The 13,392-nt window shown below is 46.9% G+C and overlaps 1 protein-coding gene across 1 annotated transcript in view; it reads left to right on the forward strand.

Annotated features, from left to right (window-relative positions):
• The window catches only part of fat4 (FAT atypical cadherin 4), a 380,125-nt gene that overhangs the window by 357,775 nt on the left and 8,958 nt on the right, over nucleotides 1-13,392 (forward strand). Inside the window, exon 17 of the mRNA XM_067993487.1 lies at nucleotides 798-1,059. Coding sequence (XP_067849588.1) covers nucleotides 798-1,059 — 262 coding nt within the window. The remainder of the gene's footprint in view (nucleotides 1-797; nucleotides 1,060-13,392) is intronic.

The raw sequence follows: 13,392 nt of genomic DNA on the forward strand, positions 1-13,392 counted from the left end.
GTAAAATAATAATGCAGATTTTTGAAACGAAAAATAGACTTTTTTGAAATTCCTTGTATCAAAAGAACAAGTGTTAAAGCTGTTTAGTCAGGAACTTTTCTGAATAATGCAGTTTCATTTTTCAAGGAGGAAGTTCACATTGTATGTAAACTACTGCATGTAGACGTGGAGTAACCCAAGGAGTCAAACGGTCCTTCAGATATATGTAAATGATATGGCCTTCCACTCAGTGAGATGGTTATTAATGAAGACAGGCTGGTGTGCAATAGACTGTACAAAGGGAACCTGATATCAGAACATTCAGGGAGGTTGCATACCATCACACTGTGTCAGGCGAAAGTAAATGATAAAATTTGGCGTATTTGTTTTTCTATAGAGTGATCTGACCCAACACTACTTAAAAATTGCATGTCGCAAATCATATGAAAACTTCGGCATATTTGACATAGCAGCTTGACTTAATAGGCATTCAGTTTTAAAAAAAATTGAAAGTGGCATAATTCCAAATGGTCAAAGCATTTATTAGCTTTTGAAGAATTTAACTGTATTTCAAATTACAGCTGCTTAATACATATGGTTCCAATACTGCAGATATTTATTGTATTACGGGAGAATGATTTGAAAGGATTTGCAATGTGACCAAACATCTCAATGTGGAATTAGCTAACATCCTAATGAGCAAGGTATCACCAAAATGATCATTTGATCTCAACAGCTCTTACTCTGAGTCAGCCCCTGATATAGGTCAGTTTAAGTACAATGTACTAACAGTTACATGCTTCTTTCTTTTCCTGTAGGTGAAAAATGGGAAGGTACATTACATCTCTGATGCTGGTGTGGGTGGAAAAGTAGAAAGGAATATTCCTGAGATTTCTGTATCTGATGGCCAATGGCATACTATCTTGATTGAGAGAAACGGATCCATTACCACCTATTCAATTGACAGGATCTATACTAGAGAAATCCTTCATAACACACAGGATTTTGGAGGATTAAACGTCCTCACTGTTTCCCTTGGGGGCATACCTCCAGGGCTGAATTACCAAAGCACTGATCCAGGTGAGTAATTATTTACCTGAGGTATTAGTCTACCCACAAGAGTCTTCTGGTTAAACATAAAGCATTTATTATCAATGCATAGAAGATAACCTAGAGTTATTATCAACTCATTTTCATACATCAAAGATTCAGGGCCTGGGGCTGAATACTGGAGACACATGGATGGATAGATATCATAGAATTCTGCTTGAAAACTTAAAAGGATCAGGGACTCTTTATGCAGAAACTTCCCTCAAAGAGATTAAAAGTTGGATCATCCCATGGCAGTGTAGTTTGTACATGATTTGTAGAAGGAGCAGGCTTGATAAGTCAAATGGCCTTTTCTCATTTCATGATTTCTTAAGTTCTTAATAAGTATGGCGATCAGCTTAAAGAAGACAGTGTTGTATATTATAAAATGAAAGTTGATCACCCATGGTGTTGTACACAGGGGGGTCAATTTTCGGATGGCCAAGTGGATGCGTTCGTGGCAGGGGGGCTCCTAAAATTGGGGATTCCCGGAGCCGGTCGGGAGCCCGGCTCCAACCGCCCACTTCCAGGTTCCCCAATGACGCAAATCGGTGCGCGCGCAGCCCCTGCATGTGGGACTCCCACCGGCAATCAAAGCCGGCGGGATCCCACTTAAGATCATTATTTGAGTACTTGAGGTCGTTTACAGACCTCATTAGTTAGAGATTTTAGGAGGATTCGGATTTTGGACTATCCAGAACGTGTTTCCCATGCTGGGGGAAACACTCCCTGTTTAAACAGACGTGTCGCAGCCAGCAGCCAGTGGCAGCTGCAAAGGTCCTTTTAACAGGTGTGGGGTAAACCCTCATTCATTGCAGCAGGGCACTCTGTCACCTCAGACAAAGTTTTGCCTGCCACACCGTTGTCTCCACACTCCAGATTATTAAATCATACACTAAACTCTGCTGTCCAAACACATTTACCTACTTGGTGGACCCCCTCACACTCACACTGTCAGGATTGGAGGGGGGGGTCCATTGCTGCATTCATCACTCCATTGGAGGACGAGCAACATCACCAGCCTCGCCGGGCATGCCGTCCACCTGCGCCACGTGGAGATACACAACACAGTGCTGCGCAACAGGCACCTGCACAAAGTAGTCATACAACTACATATACACACCCATTGTAGGGTGACCCAATGGGTGGCGTCAAGGGTCTTCATGGAGAATCTCATGAAAGGGCATTATTGCACAAGCCAGTCAAGAATGGCCAAAACGTGGCAGTAGTATAATATGTAATATATATAAAATATATAATATGTAATATGAGAAATCTAATATAAGTAAAAACCATGACAAACCCTCAAACACCCTTGTGCATCCCCTTCATGCTCACGACACGTTTGCCTTACGCTTCCTACTGCACATATGCGATGCATGCCCTGTGGCTGCAGCACAGGTAGTGGCGGGTGGGGTGAGGCTGACCGTGAAAGAGATGCATGAGAGGGTGAGTATGAGACAGAGCCATGAGATTGTATGAGGATTGGGTTGAGTGGTAGTGGTGGGATGAGTACTGGCAAGGTGAGTAAGTGTAGGTAAGATGAGGATGAGCTTTGAGTGGGTGTGAGGAGTGATGTGATAGAGTAGTGTTGGCACTATAGAAGGAGATGTGGGGTGGGGGCGGTGATGTGGCAGACGGAGTGTAGGGGAATGAGTAAGTGTACTCACTTCGTCTGACCTATTTAGATCGTTGAAGGGCCTCCTGCACTATATGCAGATGCGTGATATGTTGGTGGTGCTGGTGACCTCCTCTGCCATCTTGAGCCAGGCCTTCGTGGTGGCAGAGGCAGGCCACTTCCTCCCGTCCGCCGGGCAGAAGATCTCTGACCTCCCACTCCTCCTTACCCCATCCAGTAGGACCTGGAGTGAGGCATCATTAAACCTGGGAGCAGCCTTCCCTCTGGGCTGTTCCATGCTGTAATTTTGCCTATTTTCTGCAGCCTCAGTCAGTGGAGGACTGCCCCTTTAAAGGGCTCCTCCAGCTGACAGCCTATGATGCTAGTGCGCGGTCCGCCCGCTGCGCAGCTTTCCAGCGCAAAACCCGGAAGCCAAGGTAAGTGGCTTCAATTTACTTACAATCACGTGGGGAACCCACCGATTTTACTGGGCAGGTTACCCACGCGCCCAGTCGACCACCCGCTGGCAACTCGCCTCCCTCCTAATATCGGGCCCAGGGAGTCAAGACCAAGTGTAGACTTCAGATGAAGCAGGGTTAGAGGGTGAGGGATAATGGGCCCGATTTTACCAGGGGTGCGGGTTCTGGGCGGGTGGGCCAGCGGGCGCATTTTCAACGCGCCCGGTGAAATTAATGGGTTGCCCGCGCGATCATAGCAGGCAACACACTAATTGGATCCACTTACCTGCTCCTCCGGGTTCCCCGATGCTGATCTGCGCGTCGGGCGGGCTGCGCATGCGCAGTAAGATCTGTCAGCTGGAGGCGCTCTATTTAAAGGGGCAGTCCTCCACTGACAGATGCTGCCACAAACAGCAAAAATTACAGCATGGAGCAGCCCAGGGGGAAGGCTGCTCCCAGTTTAATGATGCCTCACCCCAGGTATCATTAGATGGGGTGAGGAGGAGGGGGAGGACAGAGATCTTCCACCCGGCGGGCGGGAGGAAGCGGCCTGCCTCTGCCACCAAGAAGGCCTGGCTCGAGGTGCCAGAGGAGGTCACCTGCGCCACCAACATATCGCCCACCTGCATACAGGGCAGGAGGCGCTCCAATGACCTCAGTAGGTCAGCCACAGTGAGAACACTTACTCATTCCCCTACACTCCGTCTGCCACAACACTGCCCCCACCCCACATCTCCTTCAGCACTGCCAACACTACTCTGTCACATCACCCCTCATACCTACTCAAACCTCATCCTCATCTTACCTGCACCTACTCACCTCGCGAGTACTCATCCCGCCACTACCACGCAACCCAATTCTCATACAATCTCATGGCTCTATCCCATACTCACCCTCTCATGCATCTCTCTCACGGCCAGCCTCACTCAACCTGCCACCACCTGTGCTGCAGCCACAGGGCATGCATCACATATGTGCAGTAGGCAGCGTAAGACAAACGTGTCGTGAGCATGAAGGGGATGCACAAGAGTGTTTGAGGGTTTGTCATGGTTCTTACATCTATTGACTTAAAGAACAACTCACATCACACGTTATATTGGCACCACTACTGCCATGTCTTCACGAATCCTGTCCGGTTTGTGGAATAATGCCCACTCCTGGGTATCCCTATGAGGACCCACCACTGATGCCACCCAGTGTGTCACTGCAGAGTGGGTGTAGGTGTATTTGCAGGGCTCTTCTGCGCAGACGACTGAGAGACATCGGGGATGTCCCCGGTTGCAGCCTGGAAGGCTGTGGAGCAGAAGTTCGGGAGGGCAGTGGTGACTTTGGCAGCGACAGGTAGGAAGATGGTGCACGGGCCAGCCAGGAGCAGCTCGGCATGAAAGAGGCTGCAGATGTCCACGGCTACATGTCGACTGACTCTGAGCCTCCGTGTGCACTGCTGCTCAGAGAGGTCCAGGAGGCTGAGCCTCGGTCTGTGGAACGTGTGGCGAGGGTAGTGCCCTCTGCGACGCATCTCTCTCTGCGGTAGCCCTCCCTCCTGCTCTACAGGTGGATGTGTCACAGCACTCTGTTGTGGAGCTTCACGTGTCAGAGGTGGACAGCGTGCATGGTGAGGCTGGTGATGCTGTTCGTCCTCCGAGGAGGTCATGACAGCAGCTACGGCGGCCCCCATCCGCAATATGTACATCTGAGGGGGTCCGCAAGGTAGGTACATGTCTCCGGACCCCGGGGTAAGTGTGCAGGTTGGTGACTTCGACCATCAGGAGGAGGGTGGTGGAGGCCAATCTTTGTCCCAAGTGACAGAGCGGCCTCCTGCAATGGCTGAGGGTCTCCCCCCCCCCCGCCACCTGTCAAATGGACCTTTGCAGCTGCCACAGGCTGACGGCTGCAACACGTCCATTTCAACTGGGACTGTTTCCCCCAGTGTGTGAAACAGTTCCATGTTTATCCAAAATCACACACAGTCACTTAATCAGGTCAGTTAATGACCTGAACAAGCAAAGTAAATACACTCAAGTGGCATCCCGCTAGCTTTAATTGCCTGCGGGATGCCCACCAGCGGGGGCTGCGCACGCACCCCCGCACGTCAGCACGGAACCCGGAAGTGGGCGGGATCGAGGCGCGACCCGGTCCCACTCCTCCATTTCGGGATTTTCGAGGCCCCCCCGCCGAGAACGCACCCGAGAGCAGGTGCTAAAATCGGCCCCAATGTGACCAAGGCATGTAGACATAGTTGAGTTGCCATTTTAAAATGATACCATTTTTCCTTATTTTTATATAGTACTTTGACTTTAAATTATTACTGGTTGATCTCCCACGTCATTGCACAAGAGTAGTCAAAACAGATTATCTGGTCAATTATCTCATTGCTGTTTTTGCAACCTGTTGCAATTTTGGCTGCTGAATTTACCTGCATTGCAATAGTGACTACACTTCAAAAATACTTAATTGGCTTTGAAGTGTTTTGGGACATTATGAGGTCATTAAGGGACTATATGAATGCAAATTCTATTTTTCTTTCATTATGAGGAGAGACATGAGATATTGGGACTATTTCCACTGGAGCAAAGAAAGCCAAGAGGAGATTTAATAGAGATTTTTTAAATTATGAAGAGTTTTGATCGAATGAATAAGGAAGGACAACTTCCTCTGATTGGGCAATCAGTGGCAAGGGTTCATCAATTTAAAATTGTCACAGAGATGGAAGAGAGAGGTTAAGAGAAATTCCTTTACACAGAGGGTTGTTGGAGCAGGGAATGCTTTGCCACAGGGAGTGGTTGAGGCGGACACCATTTCATCACAGAGTGGCGGAGAGGTTTAGGAAAGGAATACCAGAGGGTGGGACCCAGGTGGCTGAAGGCATAGCCGTAAATGGTGGGGCGAAGAGAGGGGTGCACAACAGGCCAGAGTCAAAGAAATGGAGAGCAGGGTTGTAGGGCTGAAGGAGGTTACAGACATTGGGAGGGGCGAGACCATAAAAGGATTTAAACACGAGGTTGAGAATTTAAAAATTGAGGCATTGGAGGACTGGGAGTCAATGTAGATCAGTGAAGGCAGGAATGATTGGTGAGCAGGACTTGGCAAAGGTTAAGACATGGGCAGTAGAGTTTTGAATGAGCTGAAGGGTGGTGGCTGGTCAGGAGAACATTGGAATCGCAGTTAGTTGTGTTATACTAAACCTATGTGTTCTTAATGCTGACACTGCATGGCTGAAATGGAGCAGGAATTGTGGCAGGGTACACTTCCACCGACTCCCCAGCATCTGCCACTACTTCTGGGTTTTTTTTTCCAGAAGTGATGGCCGATGAAGAATATGATGGGCAAGCATATGCAAATTATGGGTCATAAGAACATAATAAGAACATAAGAAATAGGAGCAGGAGTAGGCCAATCGGCCCCTCGAGCCTGCTCCGCCATTCAATAAGATCATGGCTGATCTGATCCTAACCTCAAATCTAAATTCATGTCCAATTTCCTGCCCGCTCCCCGTAACCCCTAATTCCCTTTACTTCTAGGAAACTGTCTATTTCTGTTTTAAATTTATTTAATGATGTAGCTTCCACAGCTTCCTGGGGCAGCAAATTCCATAGACCTACTACCCTCTGAGTGAAGAAGTTTCTCCTCATCTCAGTTTTGAAAGAGCAGCCCCTTATTCTAAGATTATGCCCCCTAGTTCTAGTTTCACCCATCCTTGGGAACATCCTTAATGCATCCACCCGATCAGCCCCTTCACAATCTTACATGTTTCAATAAGATCGCCTCTCATTCTTCTGAACTCCAATGAGTAGAGTCCCAATCTACTCAACCTCAGGATTAACCGAGTGAACCTTCTTTGTACTGCCTCGAGAGCAAGTATGTCTTTTCTTAAGTATGGAGACCAAAACTGTATGCAGTATTCCAGGTGCGATCTCACCAATACCTGATATAACTGCAGCAATACCTCCCTGTTTTTATATTCTATCCCCCTAGCAATAAAAGCCAACATTCCGTTGGCCTTCTTGATCACCTGCTGCACCTGCATACTAACTTTTTGATTTTCTTGCACTAGGACCCCCAGATCCCTTTGTACTGCAGTACTTTCCAGTTTCTCGCCATTAAGATAATAACTTGCTCTCCGATTTTTCCTGCCAAAGTGCATAACCTCACATTTTCCAATATTGTATTGCATCTGCCAAATCTCCGCCCATTCACCCAGCCTGTCTGTATCCCCTTGTAGGTTTTTTATGTCCTCCTCACTCTCCACTTTCCCTCCCATCTTTGTATCATCTGCAAACTTTGATATGTTACACTTGGTCCCCTCCTCCAAATCGTTAATATAGATTGTAAAGAGTTGGGGACCCAGCACCGACCCCTGCGGAACACCACTGGCTACTGGTTGCCAGTCCAAGAATGAACCATTTATCCCAACTCTCTGCTTCCTGTTAGATAACCAATCCTCCACCCATGCCAGAATATTACCCCCAATCCAGTGATTCTTTATCTTGAGCAATAATCTTTTATGTGGCACCTTGTCGAATGCCTTCTGGAAGTCTAAATACACTACGTCCACTGGTTCCCCTTTATCCACCCTGTACGTTATGTCCTCAAAGAACTGAAGCAAATTTGTCAGACATGACTTCCCCTTCATAAAGCCATGCTGACTTTGTCCTATTAAATTATGTTTATCCAAATGTTCTGCTACTGTCTCCTTAATAATAGACTCCAAACTTTTACCCACCACAGAGTTAGGCTAACTGGTCTATAATTTCCAGCCTTCTGCCTACTACCCTTTTTAAATAAGGGTGTTACATTAGCAGTTTTCCAATCGGCCGGGACCTTTGCCGAGTCCAGAGAATTTTGGAAAATTATTACCAAAGCATCCACAATCCCTACTGCCACTTCCCTCAAGACCCTCGGATGTAAGCCATCAGGTCCAGTGGATTTATCCGCCTTGAGTCCCAATAATTTACTGAGTACCAATTCCTTAGTGATTTTAATCGTATTTAGCTCCTCCCCCCCCCCAGAGCCCCCTGTTTGTCCAGTGTTGGGATATTCTTAGTGTCCTCTACCGTAAAGACTGAAACAAAATATTTGTTCAGCATTTTTGCCATCTCCATGTTTCCCACCATTAATTTCCCGGTCTCATCCTCTAAGGGACCTACGTTTGCCTTAGCCACCCTTTGGTCAGTGATGAGAAAATGCATACTTCTCAAGATTAATGCCTCAGCAACACTGGGTGTCAGGAATCCATTCAGAATTGCTAAGGAGGTGGGATTCCAAAATAAAGGGTCGCCTTGCTTAATGCAGTCAGTTGTTATCCACTTCACTAGGCAATGCTGGAGATCGGAAATAAATTCAACTACAAGCCAACCACACTACTCTACAGCAGGAGCCACAGCTATTTTCCTCCCCCTATCCAGAAATACTATTGGAAGCCTGCCACCAATTTTGAGATTAGCCGGACCCCAGAGGATCCACCAGGGACAGAGCAGTGATACAATAGCGGGCTGAAGTCCCACTCCAGCACACTTCTAGTGGGAGCTCCATCACCAAAAAAATCTAGGCCCACATTTCGTATGCCCCGGCCAACATTTATCTCTCAATCAAGACTTCCAAAAACAGATTAACTGGTTATTCATTTCATTGCTGTTTGTGGGACATCGCTGTGTACAAATTGTTTTTTGCCTATAAAACAATAGTGACTACACTTCAAAAGTACTTCATTGGCTATAAAGTGCATGGGGTGTCCTGTGGACATGAAAGGGATTATATAAGTATAAGTACTTTCTTTTCTTATACGAAGTGAAACCTGCACCTCATGAGTGAGGTTGTGTGCCATGGGACTAACAATTACCTATTAACTACAGGAGATATTGCACCAGAGATTACTTGCAATACCCGAAGCATTCTCCTGTCTTTTCCAAAAGGCAATAAATAACCACACTGTCAGACTGTTATGTTCAGGCTAAAACTAATAGTTTAGATATATTTACAAAGATAATTACACAAAAGCAGTAAGACAACTATAGATTAAAAGTACAATGCTAGACTTACACAATATGTAAACTGTTTCAAAACCAAAGAAGTCAAACCGCAATCCTTGTAGTTCTTTTCAGTAGCTTTTGACCGAGACTCTAGATGTTATATGGGAGATGACTCACACGGAACCCCTCTTAAAGCCCTCACTTAGTTGAGGTAGTGCAAAGCAGGGAACTGAAATAAATTATACTGGGTGACCTTTATTTAATGTAATGGCAGGATCCTCATCGTCTGTTTACCGTTGACACGTGCTGGTCATTGAAATCACATCTTGTTCAATTCTACCACATCTGTTAATGATTTTAAACAATATACAACCTGAACTCCTTTTAGAACAAAGCTTCCTTCATGGTTCAACCATTTGGGATGTGGTGTATTCATCTATAAGCTTGCATAATGTAACACTTGCTAACAATTGAAACCATTGCTGTGTCTGACTGGTAGAAGCTGGAGTTTGTAGACTTGATTTTCCTCATCAGTGGATTTACCGTCAGAAATGCATTAGAACCGTTCTTCAACCCATCGGTGTTATGCTACCGAGAACCAGGCCAGTTTTCTTCGGTACATATTCATGGCGGGTTCCAGATGCTATTCGCACCCTTTATAGGCAGTGCGCTTCAGAGATTGGGGAAGGGAACAAAATACAGTGCTGCTGCGACATTTGAAGGGAGCCCATTTTGTTTCTGTAATAATGTTGCGCTTCTTCAGGGAACCAAGCCCACACATTTAAAGACTCTTCAGTTGAGGTGGTACTGTCTGTCATCCAGCAAAGGATGACCCAACTATTAGGTCCCGAGTGAAGGAGTACCATGAAGGGCATGATCCAGGCCCAGGGAAGGACGTGAGTGCTACTTCCAGCAACCTCTGCACAGCCATTCAATGCTAGAAGTTTACTGAACTTTCCAGGGGAGGGAAGATAACAGAAGGTGGTGCACTGTAGTAAACATGTTTCCCAATTAATATCCTTCACACCACTCACTCTCTTGTAAGTATTCCTTTACTTACAGCTGAATACCTAGGAAATCAGTGGATCATACGATAGAGATTTCATTGCCAGCACCTGTGGTAGCCCCCATTAAGAATGCCTTCAGAAAGCTAGGTTGCATTCCATGTGATTGGACACAAAGTGCCTTCAAACTCTACTTTTTTCTAAAAGGGAAATGGACCACAACCAGAGACAAAGAATGCTACCTCAATTCCTTCCTGCTGAAATGCATTAGATAGCTACCTCAGAATCTCAGGGAAGTAGGAGGCTGAGATTGAAAGGGCACACAAGAGTAGGCACCAAGTGGAGCCAGGGTGGCCTTAAATAGTAAGGAGGTGTTCAGATTTTTTGTCAATGAGATGTGTGCAGAATAATTTGGGGCAAGATAGCGGAACACCTGTACAAAGAAGTTGCAAAATGATCTCCGATTGGGAGTCTTGGAGGTTGTTGAGGATAGCTCAATGTCAGCAAGCAACTGAGTTGATTTTGTTGCCAAAAGGGAACCGTGATGACAGGACACATTTGGCAGTGGGTTCAAATTTTAATCAGCTTAAGGGCTCCTTTTATGAGCTGTACCCACATCTCTTTGGCAGCTGACACAACTCAGTAACTGTTTTGTGAGCGGAGTGCAGCCTTCTCATTGCTGAAGGGTCACAGAGAAGTCGGCCTGCCTGCATCTGCAGATAGGGAGGTGTGGGTAATGGCAGGAGTCAGAGGTTGCCTACTCTGGCTGTGAAGCCTGGCACCCTCTGTGGTCATCCGGCTGAACCACTTCCTTTTCCACCTCAAAGTAGAGGAACAGGGGGAGGTCTAACAAAGATCCCATTGGTTCTTGAGGCCCAGTCCACAAAGTTTAAATAAATAAACTTCAAAATTCTAAAAAAAATTCTCACATATATAAGAACATAAGAACATAAGAAATTGGAGCAGGAGTAGGCCAATCGGCCCCTCGAGCCTGCTCCGCCATTCAATAAGATCATGGCTGATCTGATCCCAACCACAAATCTAAAGAACACAAGAAGTAGGAACATACTTAGAGAACCTTCAAAAAACTTAAAGCAACATTAAAAAATTAAGCAAACTTGTAAAAAAATTTAAAAGTAAATTACAAAAGACTCTTAAAAACCTTAAAGATAACATAAACTTATGTGGTAAACTTGAATTATGTCCTTTTAGGCTATTCCAGATCCCTTATGGCCTTCAACAATGGAGCCTGCCGTAAACAAGCCCACAACACCTCTTCCCCTGAGGCACTCATTTCTGCCGCTGGGCAGTAAGTGAGGGAAGTGTGGCCCTGTATCAATCCAGTCCTGCCCACCGTCATTCACATGCACAGAGTGAGGGTTGAGTGGTCGAAGCTGCCTGCTGTCAGCAGGGCCGGAGGAAGTTTTTGCTGGGATGCTTCTGGATTTGGCCCTCCCAGTTTTTTATTATGTTTTCCACCCTGGTTATGCCCAAAAATGGGTGGCCAAATGGTGGTGAACAATTAAACAACTAACGGGAGGAGGAGGCTCTGTAAACATCCCCATCCTCAACGATGGCTGAGTCCAGCACGTGAGTGCAAAAGACAAGGCTGAAGCGTTTGCAACCATCTTCAGCCAGAAGTGCCGAGTGAATGATCCATCTCGGCCTCCTCCCGATATCCCCACCATCACAGAAGCCAGTTTTCAGCCAATTCGATTCACTCCACGTGACATCAAGAAACGACTGAGTGCACTGGATACAGCAAAGGCTATGGGCCCCGACAACATCCCGGCTATAGTGCTGAAGTCTTGTGCTCCAGAACTAGCTGAGCCTCTGGCCAAGCTGTTCCAGTACAGCTACAACACTGGCATCTACCCGACAATGTGGAAAATTGCCCAGGTATGTCCTGTCCACAAAAAGCAGGACAAATCCAATCCGGCCAATTACCATCCCATCAGTCTACTCTCGATCATCAGCAAAGTGATTGAAGGTGTCGTCGACAGTGCTATCAAACGGCACTTACTCACCAATAACCTGCTCACCGATGCTCAGTTTGGGTTCCGCCAGGACCACTCGGCTCCTGACCTCATTTCAGCCTTGGTCCAAACATGGATAAAAGAGCTGAATTCCAGAGGTGAGGTGAGAGTGACTGCCCTTGATATCAAGGCAACATTTGACCTAGTGAAATTGAAGTCAATGGGAATCGGGGGGAAAACTCTCAGTGGCTGGAGTCATACCTAGCACAAAGGAAGATGGTAGTGGTTGTTGGTGGCCAATCATCTCAGCCCCAGTACATTGCTGCAGTAGTTCCTCAAGGCAGTGTCCTAGGCCCAACCATCTTCAGCTGCTTCATCAATGACCTTTCCTCCATCATAAGGTCAGAAATGGGGATGTTCGCTGATGATTGCACAGTGTTCAGTTCCATTCGCAACCCATCAGATAATGAAGCAGTCCAAGCCCCCATGCAGCAAGACCTGGACAACATCCAGACTTGGGCTCAAAAGTGGCAAGTAACATCCGTGCCAGAAAAGTGCCAGGCAATGACCATCTCCAACAAGAGAGTCTAACCACCTCCCCTTGACATTCAACGGCATTACCATCGCCAAATCCCCCACCATCAACATCCTGGGGGTCACCATTGACCAGAAACTTAACTGGACTAGCCATATAAACACTGAGGCCACAAGAGCAGGCCAGAGGCTGGGTATTCTGCGGCGAGTGACTCACCTCCTGACTCCCCAAAGCCTTTCCACCATCTACAAGGCACAAGTCAGGAGTGTGATGGAATACTCTCCATTTGCCTGGATGAGTGCAGCTCCAACAACACTCAAGAAGCTCGACACCATCCAGGACAAAGCAGCCCGCTTGATTGGCACCCCATCCACCACCCTAAACATTCACTCCCTTCACCACCGGCGCACAGTGGGGGCTGCAGTGTGTACCATGCACAGAATGCACTGCAGCAACTCGCCAAGACTTCTTCGACAGCACCTCCCAAACCCGCGACCTCTACCACCTAGAACCAAGTCACGCACCATCCCGACTTGGAAATATATCGCCGTTCCTTTATCGTCGCTGGGTCAAAATCCTGGAACTCCCTACCAGTACTGTGGGAGAACCTTCACCACACGGACTGCAGCAGTTCAAGAAGGCAGCTCACCACCACCTTCTCAAGGGAAATTAGGGATGGGCAATAAATGCCGGCCTCGCCAGCGACGCCCGCATCCCATGAACGAATAAAAAAAAAACATATAAAATACCCATTCTCCGTCAAA

This window comes from Heptranchias perlo, chromosome 1 (genome assembly GCF_035084215.1).
Source record: "Heptranchias perlo isolate sHepPer1 chromosome 1, sHepPer1.hap1, whole genome shotgun sequence".
Classification (NCBI taxonomy): Eukaryota; Metazoa; Chordata; class Chondrichthyes; order Hexanchiformes; family Hexanchidae; genus Heptranchias; species Heptranchias perlo.